The 27659-nt window shown below is 43.5% G+C and overlaps 2 protein-coding genes across 14 annotated transcripts in view; both read right to left on the bottom strand.

The window, feature by feature from the left end:
• The window catches only part of ESRRB (estrogen related receptor beta), a 237324-nt gene extending 224108 nt beyond the window's left edge, over window positions 1–13216 (bottom strand). Inside the window, exon 1 of the mRNA XM_043516231.1 lies at window positions 13093–13216. The gene's annotated coding sequence lies outside the window, so the exon portion shown is untranslated. The remainder of the gene's footprint in view (window positions 1–13092) is intronic.
• The window catches only part of GPATCH2L (G-patch domain containing 2 like), a 44934-nt gene continuing 18480 nt past the window's right edge, over window positions 1206–27659 (bottom strand). For 10 of the 13 annotated variants that reach the window (XM_043516226.1, XM_038406886.2, XM_043516228.1 and 7 more), the window contains 2 exons: window positions 17544–17641; window positions 1206–13499 (listed from right to left, as the gene is read on the bottom strand). In XM_043516226.1, coding sequence (XP_043372161.1) covers window positions 13450–13499; window positions 17544–17641 — 148 coding nt within the window. In that variant the 3' untranslated portion in view covers window positions 1206–13449. Of the gene's footprint in view, window positions 13500–14550; window positions 14554–16847; window positions 16892–17543; window positions 17642–27659 lie in introns of those variants that run through there. The other 3 variants (XM_043516230.1, XR_006281950.1, XR_006281949.1) reach the window with 3 other exon arrangements.

Raw genomic sequence — 27659 nt, 5'->3', positions numbered from 1 at the left:
CACGCTATCACTTATTTTTCTAAGTTTGACAGTATACTTTTATTGTCACAACATTGACAATATTTGTTAAATCAAAGCAATAAATTCCTAAATCGAGATTGTCTAAAAAGAGTTAGCTCCCTCTTTTTGTTTGCAAAGAAAAGAGAATGTCCAACATTTATCCCAAGCTACACACTGCAGATGAACTGAGAAATTCTTAATTAACAAGGACTCTGAGAAAGAGGATAAATAGAAATAGAAAAGTACCCTGCAGGAATGCTGCAATCTCAGCAAGCCCCATTCTGGCCAATGGGTTCCATCAGCACCACTTCACTGTCACACCCACACTGTGCCTCTGTGGCTCATCCTGTTTACAGAATGTGCAGTTTGCAGATAGAAACAAAAATATCAAGAGCCTTTTGAAATGATTGTTTCAGAAAGAACACTTCAAATATTATCCAAAGTATTTTTCTGATTTTTTTAAGTGCTTCATGATTTCTGTGCTATTGAAAAGTGCTAGATTGATGTGATAGCCAAAGTCCTATAATTTATACCTACAGCAGTTGACGCACAGGGGAATTTCCTACATGGCTCTCCTCACAGATGGTCTCTAAAAGTCGAGGTTGAGGCTAACATCATGCGTGAGAGAAGAATTCAATCCGAGTCCATTTGAACCTTGGGCTTCCTGCTGAAATCGCTGAAGACCAGACTAATCAGTGCTCACAGTGATGCTAGTTTTGGTGAAACAAACACATGTCCACTAAACACTGACATGACAACACCAGCTCATTTCAAGATGGCTCCAGTTGACTTGGGCCAGATATAACATGGTGATTCAGGTGAACAGCTACTTGAGAGCCATTTGGATTTAACGTTTCAAATTACAATTGGGTGCATAACAAGAACAGGGAAATGAAGTCATGACAAGCCAGCAAACAACAAGGCCACTGCAAAACAAGGAGCAATGGTATGGGCATGGTAAAGTGGGGTAGGCCCAGCAAACCCCTTCTCCCGGAGTCAAGAATCTGTGACTTGAATGATGAAAAAATAAATTTTCCCTACAACTTCTCTGTTGAGTTGTACATTATTATTACTTGGACCTATATAGGAGAAAGTGAATAGGCAAAGAAATATATCATTGAGGCAAGACTGCATGAGTTCATTTAGAAGTCAGTGAACCTCCTCATTCCATTGCAGGTCTGCTTGTTTTACATCACATAAAACTCTTTATTTTGAATATTGATTTTATTTCCAGTTTCTACAATCTGAACAAAGATTCTCAGAGAGTACACAGCATGTTTTTAGACCAAGGGACACAGACATGAGTTTTCCTTGTTTACAACCTTACCAAACAAACAAAAATAGTCCTAACAGTCTGGAGTCCAAGCCCTGTTAATAGGGAAACTCCATGACCATACAAAACACTTGATATGTACATAGTGCCCCACACAGGCTTCTAGGAGAAAACCATCCCAATGCTCTCTTTGGATAGGCTGCCCATGACAGATGAATGATCAGGTTTCTTCTAGCTTTTCCTGCTTTTGGCTTAGTCTCTGGTGCAGCCAAAGGTGAGAGAGAGAGAGGGAATTCTTAGACTTCAGCTCTGCCCAGGGGCCAGCTCAATGCACATGGCCTCAGTTCAGGGTATTAATAGCAGAACTTCCAGTACCAAGGACTAGAATACACCATTCCGGACAACAAAGATAGCTGCTAGCACTAGATATCAGTGCCAATTCCAGGACCCATGATTTCAGAGTTGGCATGGGGCACTGCCCTATCAGTATAGGAATTTTACATTTATTTTGAAACATGCCAGGAGATGCAGTTTGGTGCATTTTAAAGCTGGTCATTGCCCTCTTATTATTAGAGACCATGATACCAGTGGGAACAACACTCTCTCCAGCCACATCATCTCCTGTCAGAAGCTGGGTGCAGCAAAGCTCTTCCATAGGAAGACACCTGCCACCTGCCCCTTTCATATCAAACCAGGGCCACCCGTGGAGCACTTCTGCAGGGAGGCATCTTTCCTTATGTCACACCAGGGGAAGTGGAATCAATTCCTGATTATGGGCGATAAAATGCAAGGAAGTTATAAGTATTTTATTTCATCAGATGTCCTGCCAAGGCAATAGCAAGCCCACCAATTCCCGACTTGCTTTAGTCTAGGGGAGAATCCACACAGACTATACAACTGAGCTAAAGAACTGAGACAGAGCTCCTGAAGTTGACTCAACACGGATAGATTCTGTATAGAAACAGGAGGGATTCCTGCTTCACTTATGTGTAGCTGGAAGAGGGGGGCATCCTAACTGTGAAGGAATCTTTAACCAGGAGATAGTTGGGTGCCTTGAAAGTGCACAACACCACCACATTGCCTCACTGTCTTCAGTCCTGTGAGGTTACACACAAATGAGGTCAGAGATGTATGTTTATTTGCATAAGCAAAATTCTTGCCTTTCTCCTGGTCTCACCAACTATTAATTCCATGCTTGCAGCCCTTTGGCAACACAATATCATCTTCAGTCATTTCACAGATCTGGATTTTTCACCCAGATTATACTGCCAGGAACCATAATTCTACCCACCTTTCATTGGATCTCTCTTCTCACACAACAATAGGGTGGAAAGATAGGAAGACAAAAAGCCAACCTGCTTCATACATTTCAGAGCCAAAAATCTATTTGATCATCTAATCTGACCTCCATTATGAATTTCACCCATTTACCCTTGTGTTGAACCTAGTAACATAGGTTTGACTAAAGCATACCTTCCAGAAAGGCATCCAGTCTAGATACGAACACATCAAGAGATTGAGAATCCACCACTTCCTGCATACGTTGTTCCATTGGTTAAATCACCATCACTGTTAAAAATGTGCGCCTAGTTTATAACTAGAGTTTGTCTGACTTGAGCTTCCAGCCACTGGTTCTTGTAATGCCTTTCTCTGCTAGATTAGAGAGAGAGACTGTTAGTACCCCATGAAAGAACTTCTGCACTGTAATGAAGTCACCTCTCAACCTCAGTGCTAAGCTAAACAGATTGAGCTCTAAGTCTCTCACTAGAAGGCCTTTTTTTGTTTTGTTTATTTTTTACATAGCTGTTCAAGGATACAAAGGCAACATACCTCCCAAACCAAACGGTTAAACTGGGGCAAAAAAGCGGACAAAATTAAAGATACAAGAACAGAGACACTGGGGGCAGGTGGTGTTCACGCTGCACATTTGACAGTCCCCCTGTAATATGTTTTGTCTATATCTCAATAATAAATGCCAGGCCCTTTCTGGTTCATACAATTCCTTTATGGTTTTAAAGCACCTACCCTTTTCTTTCCCCCCTCCCCCCTTTTAAATACAGTAGACCTCAGAGTTATAAACACTTCCGGAATGGAGGTTGTTCATAACTCTGAAATGGTCATAACTGAACAAAACATTATGGTGGTTCTTTCAAAAGTTTACAACTGAACATTGACTTAATACAGCTTTGAAACTTTATTATGCAGAAGAAAAATGCTTCTTTCCCTTTATTTGTTAGTAGTTTACATTTAACACAGTACTGTACTGCACTTGTGGTTTTGGTTTTTTGGTCTCTGCTGCTGCCTGATTGTGTACTTTCAATTCCAAATGAGATGTGTGGTTGATCCATCAGTTCATAACTCTGAGGTTATACTGTACCTACTTCTTGGGGCGGGGGGTGGGAGGGCTGAGAGACGGACACCAAGGGACAAAAGATGAAACTAGTGGCACCCAACCAAATCTCTAGCTGCCACTGAGGCAATTTACTTTTTCATCATATACCCACAGTGCACATGGGTCAGTGATGTCCATGATGGCATGACCCCCTTTGGCTGGGAGCACAGACGACAACTGCCTCAGTGTCATCTTTGTTCAAAGCGCCGGTAATGTGCATCTCTGCACACACTACAGTCATTCAATTGTAATAATCGATCATTCAGTGACACCAGCTACAATGCCTCTTTTGTTTCTTTTCCCCACGTGTGTCTTCATACTTTCTTCACCCTTTATTACATTGTAAACACTCCAAAGCAGAAGCTGTTTTTAGTCTGCATTTGGAACAGCACCTAGCAAAATTGGGCCTTGATCCTTCCTGAGGCCTCTGGGAACTACCGTAAAACACATATAATAAAATAGAATTACTGAATTAGTAGATGAAGGGGTGTGATGGGGTTTACAAATCCTGCACTGGAAAAGAATGGGTTAAGGAGCTACTTTGGGCCTAGGCAGCCTCACCTGCAATGCATGATGGACTGGAGGAGGAGCAGAGCAACTCAATAGTAGTCGTCAGTGGAGGTGAGCAGGCTTACACTCTTAGCTCCTCAGAGGGAGTACTATTGAAGGGCCAGCTGCCTGGGGCCCTTGACTATTAAGAACCTATCTGACCTCCTGCAGGAAAAGGGACTTTGGATACCTGCAAGGCCTGGGATTTATCTTTTGATTTATTTTCCTTACATCTTTGCTTTGCCCTTCTGAGAGAGGAGACCGGTGGGAAGCAATGCAGGGAAGCAGCTGCACAGCCCATTAGGGTGCAGGACCTTGCTGCCCATCACATGGCCCTGGATTAGGACCTGGTGGAGCAGGGCTGGCTCTACCGTTTTTGCTGCCCCAAGCAGTGAAAAAGGCCTGTCGCCACCAAATTGTCGCCGCAGACGGCAGGAGAGAGAGAGAAGCTGCTGCCGAATTGCCACCACGGCCAGCGGAACGGGGAAGCTGCTGCCGTGGAAACTCTGCCGCTCCTTTCTGACTGCCGCCCCAAGCACCTTCTTGTAAGGCTGGTGCCTGGAGCCAGCCCTGTGGTGGAGAGAGTAGGCCTGGGTTCCCCTACCAACCCCCAGATAGGGCTGAAGGCAAAGAGCCTACACCGGATACAGAGGAATATGGACTAGGAAGACTCTATAACCCAGAGGGTCATGACTCTGGGACCTTGGCCCAATGTGGCCTGGAACCTCTTTGCCTGACACTAAGGCTATCCTCTGTTGGACTCTGTGTACCCTGAAAGGGGTGGACACAATTCATGACTTGGCCAGAGAGCTGAGTCACTGAAAGAGCAGATTACTGCTGTGCTGGTACAACTGTCAACAGGGGGGCACTAGGAAAGAAGAGAGCCTGCTTTGTCCTCACTGACCCCCTAGGAGGCTCATGAAGCGAGCGATCGCATTCACAAGTGAACACAGTGCGATAGAGCTGGACTTCACTTTACACAGCATCACAAAAAATCTTATTTGTTCTCACGGAGCTGACAATAATTCTGAGCACACCATGGACTCAAATTAGATGAAAGGCCAAGAGCACAATGACTAAGCCATTTGGGGAAGGAACAGTCTTTGTTCTGTGTTTGAATAGGGCCCAGCGCAACGGGGTCTTGATCTATGACTAGGGGGCTTAAGGGCTACTGTAATAAAAATAATAATAAATGACAATATGGTGAGATGGAGCAAGAAGTTCAATAGAGAACCACATGGCTTGAGTGTAAGGTCCAGTCTTATTTAACTTCTTCATTAACGCTCTGGAAATGGGAGGAGACAGCACATTACATTAAATCTAACTGGGAAATTGTGAATAGCAGCAAGGCAAAGAATTATAAACAAGGAGAGGCTGAAAATACAGGAATAAAATTAAATTCAACCTGGAAAACACAGTTACATCTAGGGAAAATCTAAAGACACAACTTAACTATAGCACTTTTCATACATAGATCTCAAAGCACTGGACAAAGGTGAGTCAGCATTGCTATTCCCAGTTCACCACACAATCACTTCCACAGCTCATTCAGTTCTTTGTCTCACCTGATACTACCAACACAAGTATTAATAGTTCCAATGGCAACAGTATTTTTTGTTTTCATATTCAGTATTTCTCTTTAAATGATAAGCTAGCCTAGGAAGGGGCTATCTGTATTTCCTGTCTTACACAGAGCCAAGCACGTTGTTGGTGATTAATAATAATTGTGTGGTATACATCTGTCCACTAAGAACATAACAGACTGCGAGCAATCTTCTTAAAATCTACTAGAGATCTGCAAGCTAGCAATCTTTTTTAGTCACTTCCGGGTGAAGTCAAAAAAATCAGTGACTTAACAGATAAAGGTTTCATACGATCCACTGCTGAGCCTTTGAGCTAGGTGGTACATTTACCAATAAATACCTGAACTAAAACCTTTCTGGGCATCTTTCCTAATGTTGTCATAAAGATACAGCTGTCTCAGAAGGTCAATGTGTTGCCCTTGCAGACCTTTCACTTGCAGACCTTTCAGTGCTGTCAGCATGTTGGACTGAAGTCAAAGGCAGGAAATGTAACTACATAGGTCCTGCAAGGGTTCCAACTCAGCCTCTCTATTATCTTTTCTGTCTATATGACACTACAATGCTTTCTGTTCTGTCCTACAGAAAGTATCACCTACATTCCCCTTTGACCTGTACTAACCATGGTTACTTTAGCTTTTTCACATTTTTCTCGCTGTCCTTAACTAACTTAGCTTTTGATTTCCATGTAATATCAGATTCCCTTTTCCTATGTTTCACTCTCCCTTTTTAAGCTTCTGTTCCATCTTCCCAAAAAAATATCTGTAATTTTGCTCTGTGCATCACACTGACAGTACACTGCATCACAACTGGCAGGACAGGACCACTGCAGAGAGGGGCTTGTGGTCCATAGATTCTCCAGGCAGCAACCAAAATTCTCCCCTCCTCACAGTTAAACATTCAGAACATCTCTCTCCTCCAAAAATGGTTTTCACAGTGATAAATGGCACGGTAGTTGAGCCGCTCAGATACGATGGTGATAGGAGGCATCAAATACCTATATCAGTAAGACACTAGTTGCAAGATGACACTTCTTCCACAGAAGACTTCAAATGGTCTTGCCCCTTTTTAAATAAGGGGCTTCCTTTTTCTCCCACAATTACCAGGCTGTGAGATCAGCCAGTGCTGGTCTTGTAGCTTCTACTATTCCAGGACCTTTAGCTTTGAAGATGTTTTAACCATATGCTCCTCCCAGCTGTGGAATTCTCTTCCACCTCACATCCATCATTCCAGCCTTGTCATTATGATTAAATGAAGCTTTATTTTCAAAGGGGAAAAAAAAAAAAACAAAAAGAAAGAAAAGGAAACCCCAATTGTTCAGAGAAAAAGGAAAGAGATCTGAAGTGGGGGATTGAAGCTTAAAGCCTGGAAGCCACATGGTGAGGTTGGTGTGAGACCATGGAACAGGTCCAAGAGGATCCTCAAACAGATTTCATTATAATGCCCTGTCTCCTGCACAGTCTACCTTAGTTCAGTAAAGCTTTGTTTCTACAGCTCAAATAGCTCTTTCAGTCTTCTGAATATTTTTGTGCCCACACTCAGCTTCTGGACCTCCCACATCTTTCCAGATGCCTCCAGTCTCTTAACTAACTTTCTAATGCTACGTCTACACTACGGACCTTACAGCAGCACAGCTGTACCACTGCAGCTGTGCTGCTGTAAAGCCTCCAATGTAGCTGCTGTATGCCGACAGAGAGCTCTTCCACTGGCTTGATTAAACCACCTTCAATGAGTGGAGGTAACTATGTTGACAGGAGAGCATTTCCCGCTGACATAGCGCTGTGCGCACCAGTGCTTTTGTTGGTGAAATTTGTGTAGGTCAGGGGTGCCCTCCCGACCGATAAAAGTTTTGCCAACAAAAAGCGTTAGTGTAGACAAAGCCTAAGTGTAACAGAGGGACTTTGCTCTGGGCTGTTGATTTTCCCTGAGCCAGGACTGTGTTCCTGCTCCCTTCAGAGTCACACAGACTATGATCTTTCAAGCTCCTGCTTCACTAAGGCCTGGTCTATAACTGAAAGGTTTATCAGTATAACTGTATCAATTAGTGGTGTGGATTTTTACTAAAATAGCTATACTGGATACAATCCCCAGGGTGGCTGCAGTTGGTATAAAAGTGATTTACACCAGTAGTTATTCCCCTTCCTGTACAAAGGTAGCTATACCGGTAAAAGCACCTGTATACCAGTAAAACTACATCCACACTGGGAGTTGTACCACTTTACCAATCCCAACAGAGTTAAAGTGGGGCAGCTAAGGCCATGTCTACACTATAGTGCCATAGCTGTCAGCATAACCCCATATGTAGATTCAGCTTTCAGTGATGGAAGGGACACCTGTTTCTGTAGGAACACCACCTCCCCTTAACGATGGTAGCTAGGTCGATGGAAACATTGTTTCATTGACCTAGCTGAGTCTATACCAGGGGATAGGTCAGCAGAGTTATGGCACTCAGGGGTGTGGATTTTTCACACCCTTAAGCATCACAGCTATGAGAATTTAAATTATAAGTGTTGACCAGGCCTTAGCCTCATGCTGGGACTCAGCACCAGCTCCCTAAGGTGGGTGTCAGCTCCTGCTGCCCTAGAAGCAGGATCATTGCATATAGTTTCCTTGTTTTATTATTTTACTGAAACTTGCTTCTTAAAAACCTTTGTCCCCTTACTCCCTTTGCTGCCACAAGTAGCATTCCTCAGAGAGGGGCAAGGAGCCTGGACATACAATAAACTACATGACTGAGGGGAAGGAGAGGAAAGAGAACACCTGCCCTAGAGAAAGAGAAACAAAACAAATCAGCTGGATCACAGCAATACTAAGGATCTTTATTTAAAACCTGAAGCAAGCTACTGATCTCTGAAAGGGATTTTACAACACAACAAATCACGTAACACTCCAGTTTCTGCAGTCACAGCACAGAATGCAACATTTGTCCCACACTAAGCTTGTGGAATCCCCTACAAATCAGCAATCCTGCCCAGAGCCTGGCTAACCCATAATTGGATTCTAGACTGCAAGTGGGGAAGAGAAAGCAGTTGCAGGAACTCACATGACTCTCCAGCCCTTTTGGAAACATCCCATGGCAGGAGATGCTACCTACAAAGGAGGTGTCTGCTATGGTTATTTCTTCAATAGTGCCATAAGTATGCTCAATCCTTTGGAGATGAAAGAAAATGGGTCGGCACCCTGACCTGAAGAGCATACAATCTAAGAGCTTGATCCCACAGTCCTTGCTTGGATCAGCAGCTCTATTGACATCAACAGGAAATTTTGAGAATAAATAAATAGTTTCCTACCTGCCCTCTGAGAACATGGAGTTGCAGTCTGGACCGCTCAATTGTGAGACTAGGCTGCTAATTCCATATAACAATCTATTAATGGTGAATGGTGCTAGCACCCAGGAGGGAGAAGAATTATGTAGGATGATACAAGTGAATATAACCAGGAGTAACGAGATGAATTTAAGACAGGGAAAAATTAAGATGGCTGTTAGGAAAACTCTCAGTGAGATATATTAGGCTGATTAATAGACTTGCAAACCAAGGGAAGCTGTGAAGGGTCTTTCTCTAGGGATATTTAAAGCTAGACTGGACAAAGCACTAGAAAATGCTTTTGTAGGGAGCAATCCTGCATTAGCAATGAAAGACTGCCTATTTTCATACATGTCTTGTGAATATGGGTGTTGCAAATGGGTTTTGGGGATTGTGATCACCTTCCTAAGGTTAGAAGGAAGGTCATAAAATGTTTTCTGTTGCAACATGAGGTCAAAGTACACAAAACACTGAAAAGCCCCATTTTAATAGAACTTTTCCATCTCTGATGTTTATGATTTTGCAGAATATCTATATATACACTGACAGAACTATAAAATTAACATGGCACACAATAAATTAATTACGAATTGGCTAATTTACAGGTCTCAAATTGTAATTGTAAATGGAGAATCATCATCAAGTGTGTGCGTTTCCAACGGGGTCCCAATGGGATCGGTTCTTGATAAAAATGTTAAATAGCGTAGGTCGATGGTCGTTTATCGAAGAAAACGAAATAATCACTGATAAAGTTTTCAGGTGACACAAATTGGGGGGTGGGATAAATAATGAAGACCGAGCAATCTGGATCACTTGATAAGCTGGTTGCAAGCAAACAATATGTATTTTAATATGGTTATATGGAAATGGATAGATGTATGAACAAAATGTAGGCCATACTTACAGAATGTGGGACTCTCTTCTGGGAAGGAGTGACTGGAAAAAGTTTTGGGGGTCATGGTAGATAATCAGCTGAACATGAGCTCCCAATGCCATGGCTAAAAGAGCTAATATGATCCTGGAATGCATAAACAGGAAACTCTCAAGTAGCAGAGAGGTCACTTTACCTCTGTATTTGGCACTGGTGCAACTGCTGCTGGAATACTGTGTCCAGTTCTGGTGTCCACAATTCAAGAAAGATATTGATAAATTGGAGAGGGCTCAGAGAACAGCCATGAGAATGATCGAACCATTAGAAAATATGCCTTATAGTGAAATTCTCCAGGAGCTCAATCTAGTTAGCTTAATGAGCAGAAGGTTAAGGAGTGATTTGATTACAGTCTAAGTATCGACATGGGGAAGAAATATTTAATGGGCTCCTTCAATCTTGCAGAGAAAGGTATAACACGATCCAAGGCTGGACCTGAAGCTAGACAAATTCAAACTAGAAACAACATGTACATTTTTTAACAGTCAGTAATTAACCACTGGAACAACTTTCGAAGGGTCATAGTGGAGTCTCCATCACTTGTTTAAAAAATTGTCAAATTGGATGTTTGTCAAAGATCTACTCTAGGAATTATTTTGGGGAAGTTCTATGGCCTGTGTTATACAGGAGGTAAGACGAGATGATCACAATGGTCCCTTCTGGCCTTGGAATCTATGAACAGCATAGATACATAGTCTCCACTCTAACAATGGAAATAAAAACAAAGAAGCCTAATTTCGGAGTGTGTTTTGTTAGGGTAGGTGGCCCATCTAAATTCTTCTAATGGCACTCATCACTGAAGTTTCTGAGCTTCTTCCAAGAGACAACCAAGTACTAAATAGGCCACTGGTCTAATTCGCTTTCATGAGGAAGCCAGGGAAATGGTTTAAAATGATGCATACAACTGTGCTTTAAAATGATGAATACAACTGTTCAAGGAAAGAAAGATTTATGGAATGGAAACAAGGGACCATAGGACAACTACACAGCTAACCTGCAGTTAGCTGCAACCCACTATTGGATTATCAACAAATGCAGGGAATAGGAGTGACATTACTTACTCTCAGCTCCTCAATGCTTACAGCCCTCACTCTTTAACACATGTCCCCTACCTGTGCTCGCCCTTGCATTAAACAAACAGTATCTAACAACTCCATTCATCTCTCCATTGAAACACCACCTTCTATAACCAAGAAGCAAATTAGCAGTTGGATGGAGTTCATCTCCTGCTTTGCCCACAAGGACTGAAATAATAAAAAATCCAAGTTATTCCCTAAATTATGTTTTCCCAGTGTCCCATCTTCTCTGTACGGGTTTTAGATCGCAGGCTCTTCATGGTAGGGACTGTCTTTATTACTTGTCAAGCGTTACAGACTTGGGTTTGTACAAAGCACAAAAATCAAAATGTAAAGACACTAACTTCATCTGAACATTTCTCTCCCCTCAAATCCCTTGTAATTGCTCACAGATAATCCAAACTAGCCTTTAACCTTTGTGCCCCTGTACAAGGGTAACAAGGCTCTCCCTCTAAGGTATTTCAATATGTATAAGAAAGACGCATGAAATTTTTCAGAGGGATTTACGTGGGCAGAGCTGAGAGTTTCCTTGGGACAAAACATAAATCCAATTTGGGTCTCTCCCCAAGAGTAAATAGGTATTAGTGGATAAGACATGGACACTTTGTCTAATGTAACTATTCATCAGTCATGATTTAGATTGTTCGAGAGCGTTTTGTTTGATTTTGTAACTTACTTTGTCTGTTATGAATCTTCATGGCTGGCCATTTAATTTTAAAATATTTAGACAAAGAAAATTTAAAAACAATTAAAACATTTTCTGATATGCTCATAATCAAAATCTATTCCTCACTCATTTGATTTATAGGTCAGAGAGCGCAAAGCAAGGGAAACATGCAAATCCATCATCTACATCTAGGAGGTGCAAGTTCCACCTCTATGGAGCAATCAGGGATAAAGGGAAAGGGTTCCGGGGAGAAAAGAACCACCCCAATATACTGCAAAGCAAATGCCATCAGGGACGCAAGGAAAGGTGGAGAAGGCAAACGCTTCCTATATATACCACAGAGCAGAGTACAACTGGAAATCCAGGGACACCCCTCCCATATATACTACAGAGCAGAGTACAATCAATGATAGAGGGAGACCCCTCCCATGTATACTCCAGAGACAGAGGGGAACCCCACTTAGGTATACTTCAGAACACTAACCTTTGAGGAAGACAGGGAGAACGTGAGATGGGGAAGCGGTTCAATCTGTAGAGAGTGCTTTGAACTCAGATAATACTCTATATGACTTTTAGTACACAGTGGGACATGGACTTCAACTTCAAGTGTCCTGGGGATTGCTTACCGTAGTGTCTGAAGCTGGATGCCCATGGATAGTATTCCAATATTTCCTCTCTGTCATCTCCCCAGTGAAGACTTCTCAGAGGATATTTTAGGGCAACTTGATCCAAGCTTCCTCTCATAACTCCAGGCTGCACATTTTTGCCTAATTAGTTCTGCCAACCCCTTGTCCAGCAGGACAAGTGGAGAGGATGGGGAATAAGGAAAGAATACTGCAATTCACAGGGCAAGACTAAAGACACTCCAAACAAGAAAGGACAAAAAACAGTGAAGGACCATGCTGACAGTGAGCCACTGGAAATTCCTGACAGGACAAGAGTCACATTTGCTTCATTAGAAGCAACATCTTGACTCCCATGTCCCTTAGTGAGAGGCCGATAGGCATTTTGCTAATACAGAATTCAAGTCCCACATTTCAAACCTGTTTGCGCACTCTGTTCCCCTCCTCCTCCCCTGACCAGGGATACTAAGCTGGCCTTTGTTTCTGACCTCATGCTTGCCAAAGACAGCCCTATTGCAGCTCTGCAGAGGCAAGAATCTTTCTCCTGCTATATTCAGCCTTTTGCAACAAACGATATGCCCAAGTGGTGACCAGCTTCATAACAAAGACCAACACCTGCAAACCCACAAGGCTCTGTACACATCCCAGCAGATGCTAACAGGTGCTGGGGTAGGAGATGAGTGCGTAATAAGTACTCACAGCAATAGCAGGAATGTTTTAAAAAAGCTGCAGCCCCAACATCACCAGTTACTTTTTACACAGATTCACAAACATGATCTCGGGATGTACGAGGCACACAGCTGAGTCTGGAGGACGGTGGGCATCACGCACCAACACTGATGAGATGGTTATGGCCAAATGAGACGTTCGGTGCTGATGTACTTCGAAGTCCAACATTTCATAAACGCAACCAGCTCCGAGTAGAGACACCTCCATCTAGCTGTATCCAGGGCCCTTCTCTTGTGGTGTTTTAAAGAAGTTAGCTGGAGCAGCAGCAGTGGATTTCTCTGCTGCCTGGGTTCTGACCATCCAGTCAGAGCTCTGGGACCTCTGGGACTATGTCGCTGGCAGGGATGAGTCTGCTGCATCCATGTGGACAGGTAAAGCTGTTGGAACACAAAACAGTAGGAGGAAAAGGAGATCGTGGAGAGAGAGGAGCAGAGGACAGGAGAAAAGAAAGTTAAAACTGGTAACCTCATACCAACCTAAGCATTCATCATAGATTTCTGTATGTTATCCTAGTGGCTACCAGAAGAGCTAGAGTAGTGAATCTCATCCTTTTCCATACTGGGACCTCTCCCCCATTTAGCAATATGTGTAGGGCAACGAGGTCACAAACCCAATACCTGTTTGCAACCCCCAAGCTGATAAATCCTGACCCAGAGCATCTATTCTGCAGGTCTTTTTAAAATTCAAGTTTGAATATCTAGGATGAAAGAGGATAATTTAATTAGCACCAGAAAAGATGAAAATAAGCTTTATGCACTACAGAATAATGCATCCTGGGCAAGCACAACTGTTTTAGCATGAGGGACAGGGTGGAGTCATCATGTGAGCTCTGTAAGGAGAGAGCTGCAAAGGAAAGGCAGTGATGTTCTGGTGTCCAAATAGAGAATGGTACAGATAAAGCAAATGCACTGTGAACCTCTGCATGGACTCAGTAGGGTAGACAGTGTATCACAAACACCTACACAGCTGGGGCAAGACAGACCAGAGTAGAACTCATTTGCAATCTCCTAAACCAAACACTTCTTCAAGTTGGACCAGACTGGAACAGGTCAAAGTCTCCATACCTAAACTCAACAGTCACCTAACACCTGGACTGGATTGCAGCTAGCAGTTTAGAGGTAAAATGCTCCATATCCCATTCCCAATCTCCATCTCCTGAGTCAGCCAGTCCCCATTAACAGAACTTGACAGGATGAATATTGTTTAGAGGAATAAACTAAACGATACATTATTTCATTTGTTAGTCTCTAAGAGCATTTCTGCTTCTGTGTTTTGTACAGCACCAAGTACATAGCCAATACTTAAATATTCTCACAACAGAGAAGAATTGTTCACATCCCTTTTGCATTCAGCCAAGTTACAGAAGACCATCTGGGACACCCAGTCTGATGCACCGCATTACAAACATCTCCTCACTCCTATGGCTACCTGCTCTAGCCAGAATTTGTGTTTTAAACATGACAGAATTCCCATCTGCTACTCTGCTTTCTAGCTGGAACGCACTGGCTTTGAGTCTCAGCCTTTCTGAGCAACTGAGTAAAAAGGACTGCCCAGCACATTTCTGAAGACAAGAGTAATTTCCTGAGGCACTGAAGTCTCCTTCTGAATTCCTTCCTGTTAGTTCTCAAGAGTTCTGGGGGGAAATGTCCAGATCTCTCTTCTCCAGTGACATCTATTTTAGCAGTAGTCACTAATTTGGTTGCCTCAGGCAGCAGTGCTGTTACTGGAAATTTCCTGCTCTGACAATGGGATGTAGATTTGGATGCTCCCCTTAGTTTATTGGGTACATCCAGGCATGCCTTTGAATATAGGTCTCTGACAGAACAAGTGTTACCAGACACTATTTACTGGGGATCAAAGGCATAATTAACTTCACTTGCCTATTAAGTTTCCAAATAAATGAAGTCCCAGGTCTCTCCTTTCATTCCTGACACTGGAAAGGAGTGTGTGCATCTCATATGGTCTTTAACAACATCTGCTGAATTCAGTCAAATTCAACTTAAAACTTTGTGTGGATGGGGGAGGGTGTGACTGGGGAAGATTTGTAGCTGCATGTTTAAGGAAGAAGCTAAATTCATCACAATGACAGGGGAGAGTGTTGGCAGAGATTTGAGCTATTTATTCTTTTAGGAAAATCCTATAAAGAATGACACGAGGAAGCCTCTATCTGCAGTCTTGTTCATCACACTGGTGAGGAGTCCGATAACAGATGTATGCAGAAGCATGATTTAGTGCCAGGAGCTGGCCCCTGATGTGTATTAATACAGCTGCAAAGCGGAACAAGCCCCTCTTCATCACTCATCTCTATAAAAGAGGTGGAATACGAGATGGCCCGATGTTAGGCAGAGCAAGCCCATTTGTTCTCCTGACTGATGGAGCCAGCTTAGGTGGTGTCCTTCACCTCCATGGGGCTCGGGTTGCGAAAAAGGAGCTCAATGAAGCAGAACCTGGTCAACAAGTGAGACAAGAGCAGTTGGACTCAGCCAAGGAGCTATTTAAAGGAGAAGTCTGGCACTGTGTACTACTCTCATTTATGGGCCTGAAATCTAATTCACTCCAGAACTTTATCGTTCATTGAAGGAATAGGATTCCTCAAAGAGACATCTGCAGTGAGAGAAAGTGAGGTTGCCAAACTAACCTAAGGAAGGGGAAACCCTGGTTAATGACATTTTAGTAACTAGTGAGAATGCACGAGAGAGGCAGGGAGTCTGTGATTATCTCTTTGTGTTATCTTATAAACACAAGGCTGGATTAAATTGTTTAAAGTGTTTTGGGATTTATTTTGATGAAAGCAGCCATAGAAATGGAAGATTAAGTCTATAGAAAGAGAGCAGTAATACACCACAAAAGTTACATTCTGAACAGGAAGAACCCTGGAAAGCAGCAGAAGGATAAAATATAATGACAGGTCAAGAATTCCCATTAAGAACTCTATATACCCCAAAAAATTATCGTAATTAGCTATTCAGATACATTTCTATACACCCTTCCACACTAGGAATCTGATTATCCTGTTATAACATTCAAGGCCACCAATGGAACTGCTAAATCCAAGAATACCAGCAAACAGACTATTGCCAGGAAGAAGCAAACTGACACTCTTCATTTGCTTACCAGCCACATTTTTTCTGTCCCTTTGAAACAAGCACAGAGATCCCTCTGGATACACACTGACTAGACATATAATCTGAACTGTACTGGCTGCATGATTTCCTTCCAGCTCAGTTATTCTTAATCTCCCACAAACCCCCAGAAAAGGCACCGACATGATTCCATCCATCCACTGGTGGTTCCTCTGGTCTTTTCCATTGTTTCCTAAATCTGATCACCACTTTGCTCTTGGCCACGCATCCTTCTTGCTGCTGATTCCTGACACAACAATTTAGTCACAAGCTACCAGAGGAACATGGGGTCACATAGAAATTGCATGTTGGAATTAAAAAGTTTCCAGGAGTGAACTCACTCTAGCCAGGTATCTCCCCATCCTTTTAAAAACCTCTTTGATCCTCAGATTTATACCCATTTCACACCTGAGTCACCTTCAAAAAATAGTCCTAAAAAATAGTCACTTCTGAGGTATAATCCACCTGGAAAAAAAGCCAGAATTCTAGATGTTACATTCCTGGAGCAAGAAGAGGAACAGGAGCCATTACCACTTGCAGTGGTAAATGGCTCTAGGTGGAGTTAGCGTTACCAGTATGGCTATTTAGAGGTGAGCCATAAACCTCAGCGAGAACTAGGCTCTTGCAGCAAAGGGTGCAGAGATCTCCTTAAGAGAGGGAGCCAAACCACCAGTTCATACCAGGCATCGTGAAAGATCTGGGAAGTACAGGAGCTCACCTCCTTATCACCATGGGGTTGAATGGCTTAAATTTTAAACTGTGGAAATAATGGCTTATGCAGCAACAGCACCAAATATTGACATTGAAAGACCTTGCAATGTGAATGATAACTCACCATGGGTGCACCTTCATATATTCACTCAGGCCACTCTTTTTGTTGCTGTACAAAATGCAAGCCACTTACAGACATAACTCATCATCACCTTCTCACTTGTGTTTCATTTAACTTTAATCCTCAATATTCCTGCAAATATTGTGCTATTTTCAGACAGTCTTCCCCCTCTCTCCAACTTAGGAATTCCTACCTTAGACCTCCACACCAAGATTTTCAAGTGACTAGTGATTTTTGGGTGCCCAACTTAAAATACCTTCAAAAGGCATGGTTTTCAGAGGGTGAATGCTTCAGACTTTCTGAAAAAAAAAATCAAGGCACTTTAAGGCATCACAAGTTAGGGATCCAAAAACCAAAGCACCCAATATCACTAGCCACTTTTGAAAATTTGCTTTGCCTATGCTGGAATGTCCTCTCAGGACAAGTGACAGTGCACAGACAGAGGTGCTAGGGTTAAATCAAGTTACCTGAAGTAGGGCTGGAAAGAGAGGCTACAGCTGCTGCTGGCTTTCGTTTCCTCTTGATATCCCTTGAGCAGGGCGGTCCCAGGTGTATATTTGTCTGTCTGGGGAGAAAAATTGAAATATTAAAAAGATTGTCCTGATATCACATTATCAAGAAGGGACACAGACCACTAAGCCTTAACACTATCTGGCCAGCTTCCATCCACCTGCTTGCTGCCTGGGTAAAGAGACAGCCTCTAGAAGCAGCAGCAACTCATTCACATCCCCCACCGCATCCACAGCCTATGGCCAAAACTTTTTTCATCCTCAAGCTCAGACACCAGATCCAAGATATGAGCTGGGGCAGCAGATTAATTTTCCCAAAATATAGACTGCTCTTCAAAGAAAGAGCTAATAAAATCATTGCACAGGCAGGGATGGGACTGAACAGGTACTTGGTGGATGTGATATCAGCATTTCTGTGGGGCCCTATCACCTTCTGCAGAATATAAGTTTTCATTAAAAAGTAAGGCAAGTGTTCTTGCCCCTATGGTTATGAAAATAGCTCTGCACTCACATCACATTTAGAATGTTATCTTGAAGCATGCCTAGACTACAAATATTGTATCTGTTTTCTGGTACAAATACATGAGTGCTTAAGCCGGTGCAGTTGTAAATCAGGCTCCCGTGTTTTCAACACTGTGTTATGCAATTGTGCTGAACACATCAGAGCTTGGTCCATGCTTGCACATACATCATTTTGTAATGCAGCCTCACTGAGCCAATGCATAGGCTGAAACAGTTTAAAAGCCTAAACTGCCCATTCATATGAGCTTATGTAAACTCTGAAGCATAATGATAATGGTTTCTATGACACCAATTTAACCGTTTATCACTTTAGAAAAAACATTCTATTATTATGGATCACAGTGGAACTGGGATTGTGGATGAAGGTTGAACAGAGCACTGTCATCTAATCCCTCCCACCAACACTGACCTCTGCTCATAAGAAGAAATATCAAGGAGTTTAATTCAGAAAATACATTCATAGCAGTAGTTTGAGGAGACCCACCCAAACAATCCAGAATGAATAAGGAAGAATAACTTAACAGTGAAATTGAGTTCAAGTTCCTGCTCTGCCACAAACTTCATGTCACTTGGGGCTTGTCTACACTGCCCCATGGTTCATACTACAGGGGTGTGAATAGCAGTGCTGTAACTCCCCCAGTTGGACACTGCGAGTGTAAACTAAAAGGTTCCTCACTGGCAATAATGTAGAGCAGGGTGTCTCAACCTGTAGGTCAGGACCCAAAATTGAGTCACCAGACTGTTTCAAAGGGTTGCGTGGCAGCTCCTGTCCCACAGGGCTGGCTGGGCTCGCGTCCCTGCTCCAGGCACTGCAACCTCTGGGTCCCACCGCCACTCAGGTTTGGCCCAGTCATCATGATGATGGGAGTCCTGATGTGACCTCACTCATTTTGGCCTAACTCCACTCACACAAATTTGGTCCAGTCAGGGGGGCAGGGCCAAACCTGAGCAGCGCTACAACCCCAGAGGTTGCAATGCCCGGAGCGGAGAGCCAGCCCCAGCCAGGCCCCACAGTTCAGGAGCTGCAGGAACAGCCACTGTGGGGTGAGTGCTGGGCAGGACCCTCTCAAAACTACCCCAGGGCCTCCACCCTGAGACCATTCACTGGGTTCTGACAGGCCATGAACATTACAAATGGGTCCTGAGCCCAAAAAAGTTGAGAACCACTGAAATAAAAGATTGTTAATGTGAACTAGCAACCTTTTAGTTCGCAACCACAGTGTGCAACACGGGGGAGTTGAGGCACAGCACTTGGGAAGCTTCCCCTTGGGGAGGCTAGCCTCCTGCCCCACCTCTTCTGTCCAAGGCCATGCCCCTGCTTGCTGCTCTCAGCCCCCCAGGACTCCAGATGGAGGAGGGGGGCAGTGGCTGAGACCTTGGTCAGGGCCACGAGGGGGAGAGGGAGGAAGAAGGAAGGATCCTGTGAGCTCCAAGCCTGGAGCCCCTCCCACATTCCACCTGCTGCCCCACCCCTTCCCTGCAGCCCCACCCCCATTCTGAACCCAGCCCTGCCCTGTTCTGCCCCTTCCATGTGGGCCCGCCCCCACTCCATCTCTACCCCCCAAGTCCCTCTCACTGTGGCCCGAAGAGCTGAAAAGCTCTGTGGCTGAGAGGAGAGCTCCTCCAGTCCCAGGCCCGTGGCGGGGACAGATTTTTCCAGGGGTCCCAAATTAGTCAGGCCCCCCGGGCCTGTGTCCTGTGGGGTAATCTGCCGCCCACCCTGCCTTCGGCGCAAAGTTTGGGAAGGCTTAGCCTACCCTAGCCTCCATTATGTGCTGCCTTGTGCGCACTGCTATCCACACCCCTATAATCCAAACTGTGGGACACAGTGTAGACAGCCTAAATCTCTCTCTGCCTCTGTTCCGTCTGTAAAACAGGAATAATAGCACTTCCTATCTCACAGGGGTGTGGGGAAAATTACATTTAAGATTGCGAGGCATTCAAATACTACAGTAATGGAGGCCATGTAAGTACCTAAGATATAATGAAAGCTTCCATTTCTTTCAGATCCTCATACTTTTACAGCTGGTATTTCTATAATTATTTTTTTCTAGTGGTTTAATAACTATGCTTTTCATCCTTAGGGTCATGGGTTCCAGTCTCTTGTAGATCACCAGGGAAATGAGGTTCGTGCTTTCATATTTCCAACTGAGTGTTTGTTCATTTAGAAATATGTTTGCTCATAATGTGTTCACACAGTTTGTGAATCTGAGCTCATAGGAATCCAGGACTGCATGCTGCAATTCAACTCTGAACTGCATCAGCATAACTGTGGGAAGCGATGAGAACAAGGCTAACCAGGGAGTGCTACTAACTGTGGAAGCATCCCTGACTCTAGCCAGTTAGAAGTCTCAAATTCATGAATACTGAAGAATAAAAATGCACAACAGAACAAAATCTTGCATTCTGTATCATCAATTAAAGTTTAAAAGCTGCCAGGAGTCATTATGTGCAACATGAAATCAGTCACTGAGGAGATATTAAGAAATTTTACCAATGGAATGATTTTATTTTAAGCCTGGAAGTCAGCTTTCACTAAAGGCCAAATTTTCAAATGCCCTCAATTTTGCAAGTGCAGATCAGGCTCAAGTGTTTGAATGAGCATGTGCAGGAAACAGAAGCCTACCGAAACTCTGGACCTATGGGACATGTTTCAGAAATGCTCACACAATGTGTGTGTGTGTGTGTGTGCGCACGCGCATGCAAATGAGGTATCTGTGCACACGAAAGGCCAGCTAGACATCTACGTGACCCCTACTCACTCAAATACCTGATGTGCACATACATTCATGATGGCACACAAAATTTGACAATTGTGGCCTGGGTTTCTGAACATCTGAACCTGAACAGCCAGAAGAGATTAAAACAAACAATTGTAGTCCAAGATTTTTATTTTGTACTTTTCTAAGGCGGGGCTAGATTACAAGATGATTATATAAACAAGCTAGATTACCATATAAAATAAAATAACTAGCTCTTCTATAGCACTTTTCAACTTTATAACTCTATACAAACATTAACCAGTTATTTCCCACAATACTCCTGGGAAGGAGATGGGCATTATCATTCCCACCGAGGCAAAGATGTGAAGTGATTTGCCACAAGCCACTGAAGGAAGCTATGGCTAGGATTAGAATACAGGAGCTCCAAGCTTGGTGCTCAAACCCCAACCACCTCTCATTACAATTACAAAGAAACAGAATTTAAAAAACAGTCAAAGTTTCAGAATTATTTACTGCACTGAAAACAGCAGGAGCAGCTTCCTAGTCAGATGCGAGTACAAACTATGCTGCATTCAGCATCCCTGCTACTACTACAACAAAGGCTCAGGGATCATAAAGCATAATATGTATTTCATTCAGATTTATCCCTTATTGATCACTCACAGTCCAGTTAGTTAATCAGGAGCCTACTGACTGCTCACTAACTTTGATTGACCTGATGGTAAAAGTGTCAATTTCAAGTGTTCAGTGCACTTTAGGGCACTGTAAATCTGCATACAGGGGCATACGTTGGGGGGTGGGGGGACAGATGTACCCTATTAAAGTGCATTAGGATGACAGAGAAAGTCCAAGCATATGGAGTATATCTTATCAAGGATGTGGCACTGCTCTGTATTAACCTACAAATACTATATATTTCATACGATTCTCGGTTGTTGTAAGGAGAGGTATAGGGTAGCTATATTGGGTTATTTGGAGCTGCATGCCTAGCAAAAGCAAACAGGAAGACCAGTCAATTGGTATAGATAAGTCACCTTCTGACAAACAGCAAGAGACCAGGTTGAACCATTAACTGTAAAGATCCTACATATAGGCTGTGACGAAGTGGGAATTTTTTGTAATGTTTGTATGAAGCCTATGTATGTCTCAGTTTTCCCTATAAGCTGCATTGTTACCTAGTGGGGGGAAAATGTCTGTTTGCTCTTGGGCCAGGCTAAGACACAGGTATGAATGGTGCCTAGCTGTCTGGGACTAAGTGGGTCATTGGAAAGGAATTGGCTGAGGCCAGCCCCATATCAGTGGAGAATCCATGAAGACAATGGCAAATCCGATCACAAGTATTGAAACCTTGCAACCAACTACCACAGATTGCCCCACCTCTCAGCAGGGAGGCTAAACAGCATTTCCCAAGCTGGAGAACAAAGGACTTGGGGTGTGGGATATGAGGCGAAAGTTAAGTGTGCGTTGGGAGTAGCAGCTGGGCATACACTGGGGAATCTGATGAAGGAGGGACAGGCAGAGCTTGAACAATGGGGTTCACTACAGCTTGGCTGGGTTCTGGCTACCCAGAATGGACTATGCTTTAACCTACATTTCTCTATGATAACCAAAAACTTCCTACGCTGTGTTCCAGTTGACTAATAAGCCTGACTGTTTGACAACACTGGCTGAATATCTGCAGATGCTTGCAGAAGTGCATTGCTTCTTAAGAATGTAAAAATCTCTCTCATCGGGGTCTGTCTCAGTGGAACTCGCTGAATTGAGCTCACAGTGTGAAGCAGCAGTGCTGAAGGCCAAGAGGTCCAGCCTAAGGAGGCGGTGAAGCTACATGGCTAACCCTGGAGGAAGAGTGGGACTCCCAGGGTGTCTGGCACACTGAAGGGGTCCTCCCAGAATGCTCCAAAGCTGGGGCCATAGCATAGGCTCCAGCCAGGAGTTACATAGCTGTCCTGCCAAGGCTGGAACCAAAATATCAAAAGGACACTAACCAGTTACAAAGTAGCTTAGAGAAGAAAAGTGGGGGTAGGAATGAGTTGTCAAATGCTGCTCATGGGGAGCAGTCAGAGGCATGCCCTGTGGGAGGATCTGAATGATTTTGGCCTAAACTCAGGTAAGCTGGAAAGGGGTACAGATTGGTTTTGTTTTAAAATGGTATGCTGCAATACTTTGTTTTGGAGAAGGCTATCTGGTCATTATGTATTATCTGCTGGACAGAGCCCCACAGCCTTGCAGGGTCCAATCACAGTAGGGACTGCTGAGTAATCACAGGAGGTACTCAGAGGACTGTAACCCAGGTACCCTATCTAAGAGGAAGAACTGGGAGATTCTGTCCTGAGAAAGGTGCAAGCTCGAAAGCTTCTCTCTCTCACCAACAGAAATTGGTCCAATAAAAGATATTACCTCACTCACTTTGTCTCTCTAAAAATGTAGCAACTCCTCTGTCAGCCTCTCATCACAAACAGCAAAGGAATGAGAAACTATGTGGGTATAGCAAGAATATATTTCTGAGAGAAAGTCTATGGTTATCCACAGACCATGGTATTTTTACCACAAGACTGGGGGGTTCTCTTGAGCATCTGGATTCTCTCCCATCCTGTTCTTAATGTTTTAAGTCAGGATGTACAAAGCATAAAGCTGAGCCTGGAGAAGGGGAAGACCCTTTGATGGACAGCAGGATGGATTTTGCTGTTGTGCCTACTGTGCGCCAGAAAAGTGTAGACTATGGCTTCCTTTTGCACCATCACTTGCTTAGCCAGAGATGCTTTTTTTTTTAATTAAATAAATGGCGTGACTGACAGCCTGGGATCCTGAAATCCTCTGTTTTATCCCCAGATCAGTAGAGCACAATAGAAGCTCCTCTTTGCCTTCATCCCATCAAGATATAGAAAGCCTGAACTGGAGGAATCATCACTAGGACAAAGAGGAGAGTTCAGTCCTTCGCTTTTCTAGGAAGGGAACCAATTAGCACCAATTGCAATGGTAGTTTGTGTGATGTGGACACTTGTCTACAAGGAACTAGACTGACAAACATCATGTTCATTTCACTTAGTCACTAAAACTAAGCCTGGTTTGTAAACTGACATTCAATTTTCCAAGACATTGGCTCAGAAGCACCACAACTGCAGAAAACAAAATGGCATCACAGGCTTTTCACAGAACTCTCCATGCCAGATTAAAAAAAAAAAATGCCAATTTCAAATCAAAAGGAAAATTTAGTCAAGAGGAAAAGCTCTCCAGAGCAATAGCTGTTGCAAAGATTCCCACTGGCATACAAAAGGACCTCACCTGGACTCTGTGATTATGATGCCCAATCTAAGACTTCCTTGGAAGATGGAGTACATAGAACACACAAGGTGCAAGTGTCTCACTAAAATCCCACACTGCCCTGTTTCTCTGCTGACATAATCCATGGCAACCTTATTCTAACCATATCCTTGGATGCAAAGCATTTGTATCACACCAGTGAAGTTACAGTGAGCATTAGGAGTGGCCATGAATCTAATGTCTTACAAACAAAGACTACTATAGCTTCATGTTAAAGTAAATGTTCAACAGAGACAGTATTCTAACAAGGCTATTGGTACTAAAGCAGCACACAGCCCAGTTGTTGCTGCTGTTTGCTGGTGAGGCAGCAACAGAGGCCAAATAAAAGGTTCCTTTTCTAAGCCCTGAGGTAAAACCTGAGGCTGTTTACAGTGGCTTCAAAGGTCAAAATTAATAGTGAGAGCAGAGTTCCTCCTCCTCTTTGAAATGATACAACCAGCTGGGCACCGAAGTCTGATCTGCAAATCACATGTGTGTAAATCACTACAAGGTGCTCATCCAATCAGCACACACAGCTCCTATGCATGCTAAGGTCTCTTGTTATCACATCACAGAACACACAATTCCTTCGCACAGCAGCATCTCCTCTTCTACCACCCTGAGCCCCAGGGAGTCCTAAAGGAGCACATTTTTAGGTTCCAAAATCACCATAAGATTGTTGACTTCTGAAATCATGTAAACCTCATGGGTCATTTACTATACTCCTCAGCCTTCATGCAATGGCAGCACAGTCACCCAAGAAAGGATTTGTAAAGAAGTAGTAAACACCACTCTTTACTGAGAACTGTGTTGATAGCACACAAGTGAACTGCCTTCCTTCCAGTGTCCCAAGTAAAGATGTCAAACAGGGAAGAAGAAGGGATCCCTCTGCCTCATTCTACCTTACCAATGTGGATTCAGGAACACAATTCAGAGGTCTCCCTAATTTAGGCTCCTCGCACTCATAATCTAAACATCCTGTCTGCCTGGACACAGACCATCCCCCCTCTTCTTCTGACCTCCAGAAAGGACAATAAATGAGTTTCCTCCCCAATCTCATTTTGGATCTCATTGATCAGCCAACAAATGGAAATGGAAGCAATCTGTCTTCCCTCCACCCATAACTCAGACTCCAACGTCCAGAGGGAAAAGGAACAGAGGCTCAAGTCCGCTCTGAAATTCTTAAACTCTTGGGAAGATCATGATTCCAGACCAATGGGCCAAAAACAAACATGAAGCACCTTCCCAATGATGGAGCCATGGAACATTTTAATGACTAATCAATGCTTCTGAGCCGCTACAAACCTAGCCCATTTGCCGTACTCAAATAGGTAGTGCTCAGCACTACCACTCCATACAGTTTCTAGGTGCAGCAGAGAAAAATGGGTGGTGGTGAAAGGGATAAAGGGAAGAAGAGGGGGAGTACAATACTTCGGCTGTCCATGCAAGCCTCTGCTCACTTGCCTCTAAAAGGCTGCATCGTCAAGTGGAAATCTTAACAGACAAGGCATGATTAGCAAACGCTTTTGTGCTCTTAAAGGAGAGTAATTATAGGCATGTGAAAAAAGGGAAGCGATCCCTGAGGTACTCTTCCTTGCACACCTCCCGAGAGGCAGCAGGGCCATTAAAAATTCCACGATGAAGAGGAAAAACAGCCTGGGAACAGCCAGGAGGCAATACAGCAAATTAATACACCAACTATCCCTGAGGAGAGCTGCTAGAAAGCAGAAAACTCTCCTTGCTTTGCAAAATAAAATTATACCACTAATGATAACAGAGTCACCACACACACACACACAAAACCGCTTCTAATGATGGGTGTGAAATCCCCAGTGCTGCCCAAACACTTTGAACAAAATCTCTCTGAATCGCAGACATAAAGCAAGAAAGGAAATCTAGTATGGTACAATTTATACAGCCTTTCAACGGTATCTTCCCAAGGAACCCTCCATACAGAACCTTCTCCTTGACACTGAAAAGCCCTTCTTATATGCTCATAGCTGTGCATTCAGCATTCGGGCCAGCAGCTCTGTTTAAATGACGCACTGGGCTCCAAAGCACTCACTGCACTGCACAACCAGACAAACTGCACCAAAAGCCACCAGAGAGGCAAAGAAAACATTTCCACAAGGGAAAAGGGAACAAACTCCACCTGATAACTGGGTTTCTAGCAGATACATTTGCAAAAGACTTTCTAAAGGCAGCCATCTTTAAGGCAAGAAATTGAATAGAGGGAAGCAGTATTTGGCACAGTGAGCACCATGCTGAAAGTGGGCATTCAGTATATTGCTACAATACTGCCAGGATAGGCTAATGTCTAACCAAACATCACATGATCTTTAAACTTTCTTCCCACGCCCTGTGTTTTCCCAAAGCCATTTGATAAGTAGACAGATAGAAGCCATCGCTGTAGGAAGATTATTTGGAGCTTACAATAACATCAGCTAGGTCCAAACCTGAAACACTGGGAGATTTTGATAACTAGAGCAGTGAATGAGTAGATTCACAGGACTCTGAAACCTTGTGTTAGGATTTACGAAGGCTGTTTATGGACCTTTTCGTGGCTCTGTAAGGGGTTAAAGGAGAACTTGGCTTTAAAGAGCAACTGTTTGTTGTGGGAACCTTTCTATAATGAAGTTTGTGAAAGTGTGCTGGCATTTTTATACCTTTGGCAACACCTCTAGGTAAAGTGAAAGACCTTTCACTAAAGATTTCAGTCTTACCTAGGTACATAGGGCTGCACATGCATTTTCATTTCTACTGCATCATTCATCCCAAAGAATTTTTAAGCACTTTTCACACTATACACTGGAACCTTACTACACTATACACTTCATCCTCATTGCAGGCCCCTGAAATTCAGCCACCTCTAGAGTGGATAAACCACTTGTTTAACAGCACATGGCAACACACTACCACAGATTAGGAGACCGGATTAAAGGGCCAGCACATGAGATTTATACTTTGAAATAGGGCAGTAGTTTCTGAAGAAGAGGTCTCAGGGTACATGCACACCCATCCATTAGTTACTAAATTATTCACGTAGCAGAAATGAGAAACCCCAATGATCACACTTGCTTCAGAAAACTCTTGTTTGACACGGCCATAACCAGTAGCTTTGGGAGCAGGGCAGGGCTTTCACTGGCCAAGTAGGTGCCACCAGCTTTTTCCCCGATTGGATTTATTAGCAGGAGACAGGTATGTTTTTACAGGGAGAACAGGGAATGGCTGGTTCCACTTGCAGCATTGGGCATATGCTCAGTGCACCAGAAGGGACCTGCTCACTGCACTATGTAGAGATGCAGCTCCTAGCTTCATGGTGAAGTTTACAGGGGTGCAAGGCAAACGTGAAGGCGAGAACCATTGAGAGGAGCAGGTTTGCTGGTTAATATTCTCTTGGATTCTTTTCACTCTCATCCTGTCACTGCTCCTCCAGCTGCCGTGTTCTATGCAGAAGTCACAGACCTGTATGCATGACATCATGGTGCAACATCACAAATTCCCTGCAGAAGCCAGTGGGAGGAGA

The sequence above is a fragment of the Dermochelys coriacea genome, chromosome 6 (genome assembly GCF_009764565.3).
Source record: "Dermochelys coriacea isolate rDerCor1 chromosome 6, rDerCor1.pri.v4, whole genome shotgun sequence".
NCBI lineage: Eukaryota > Metazoa > Chordata > Testudines > Dermochelyidae > Dermochelys > Dermochelys coriacea.
This window is presented reverse-complemented; position numbering and strand designations above follow the sequence as displayed.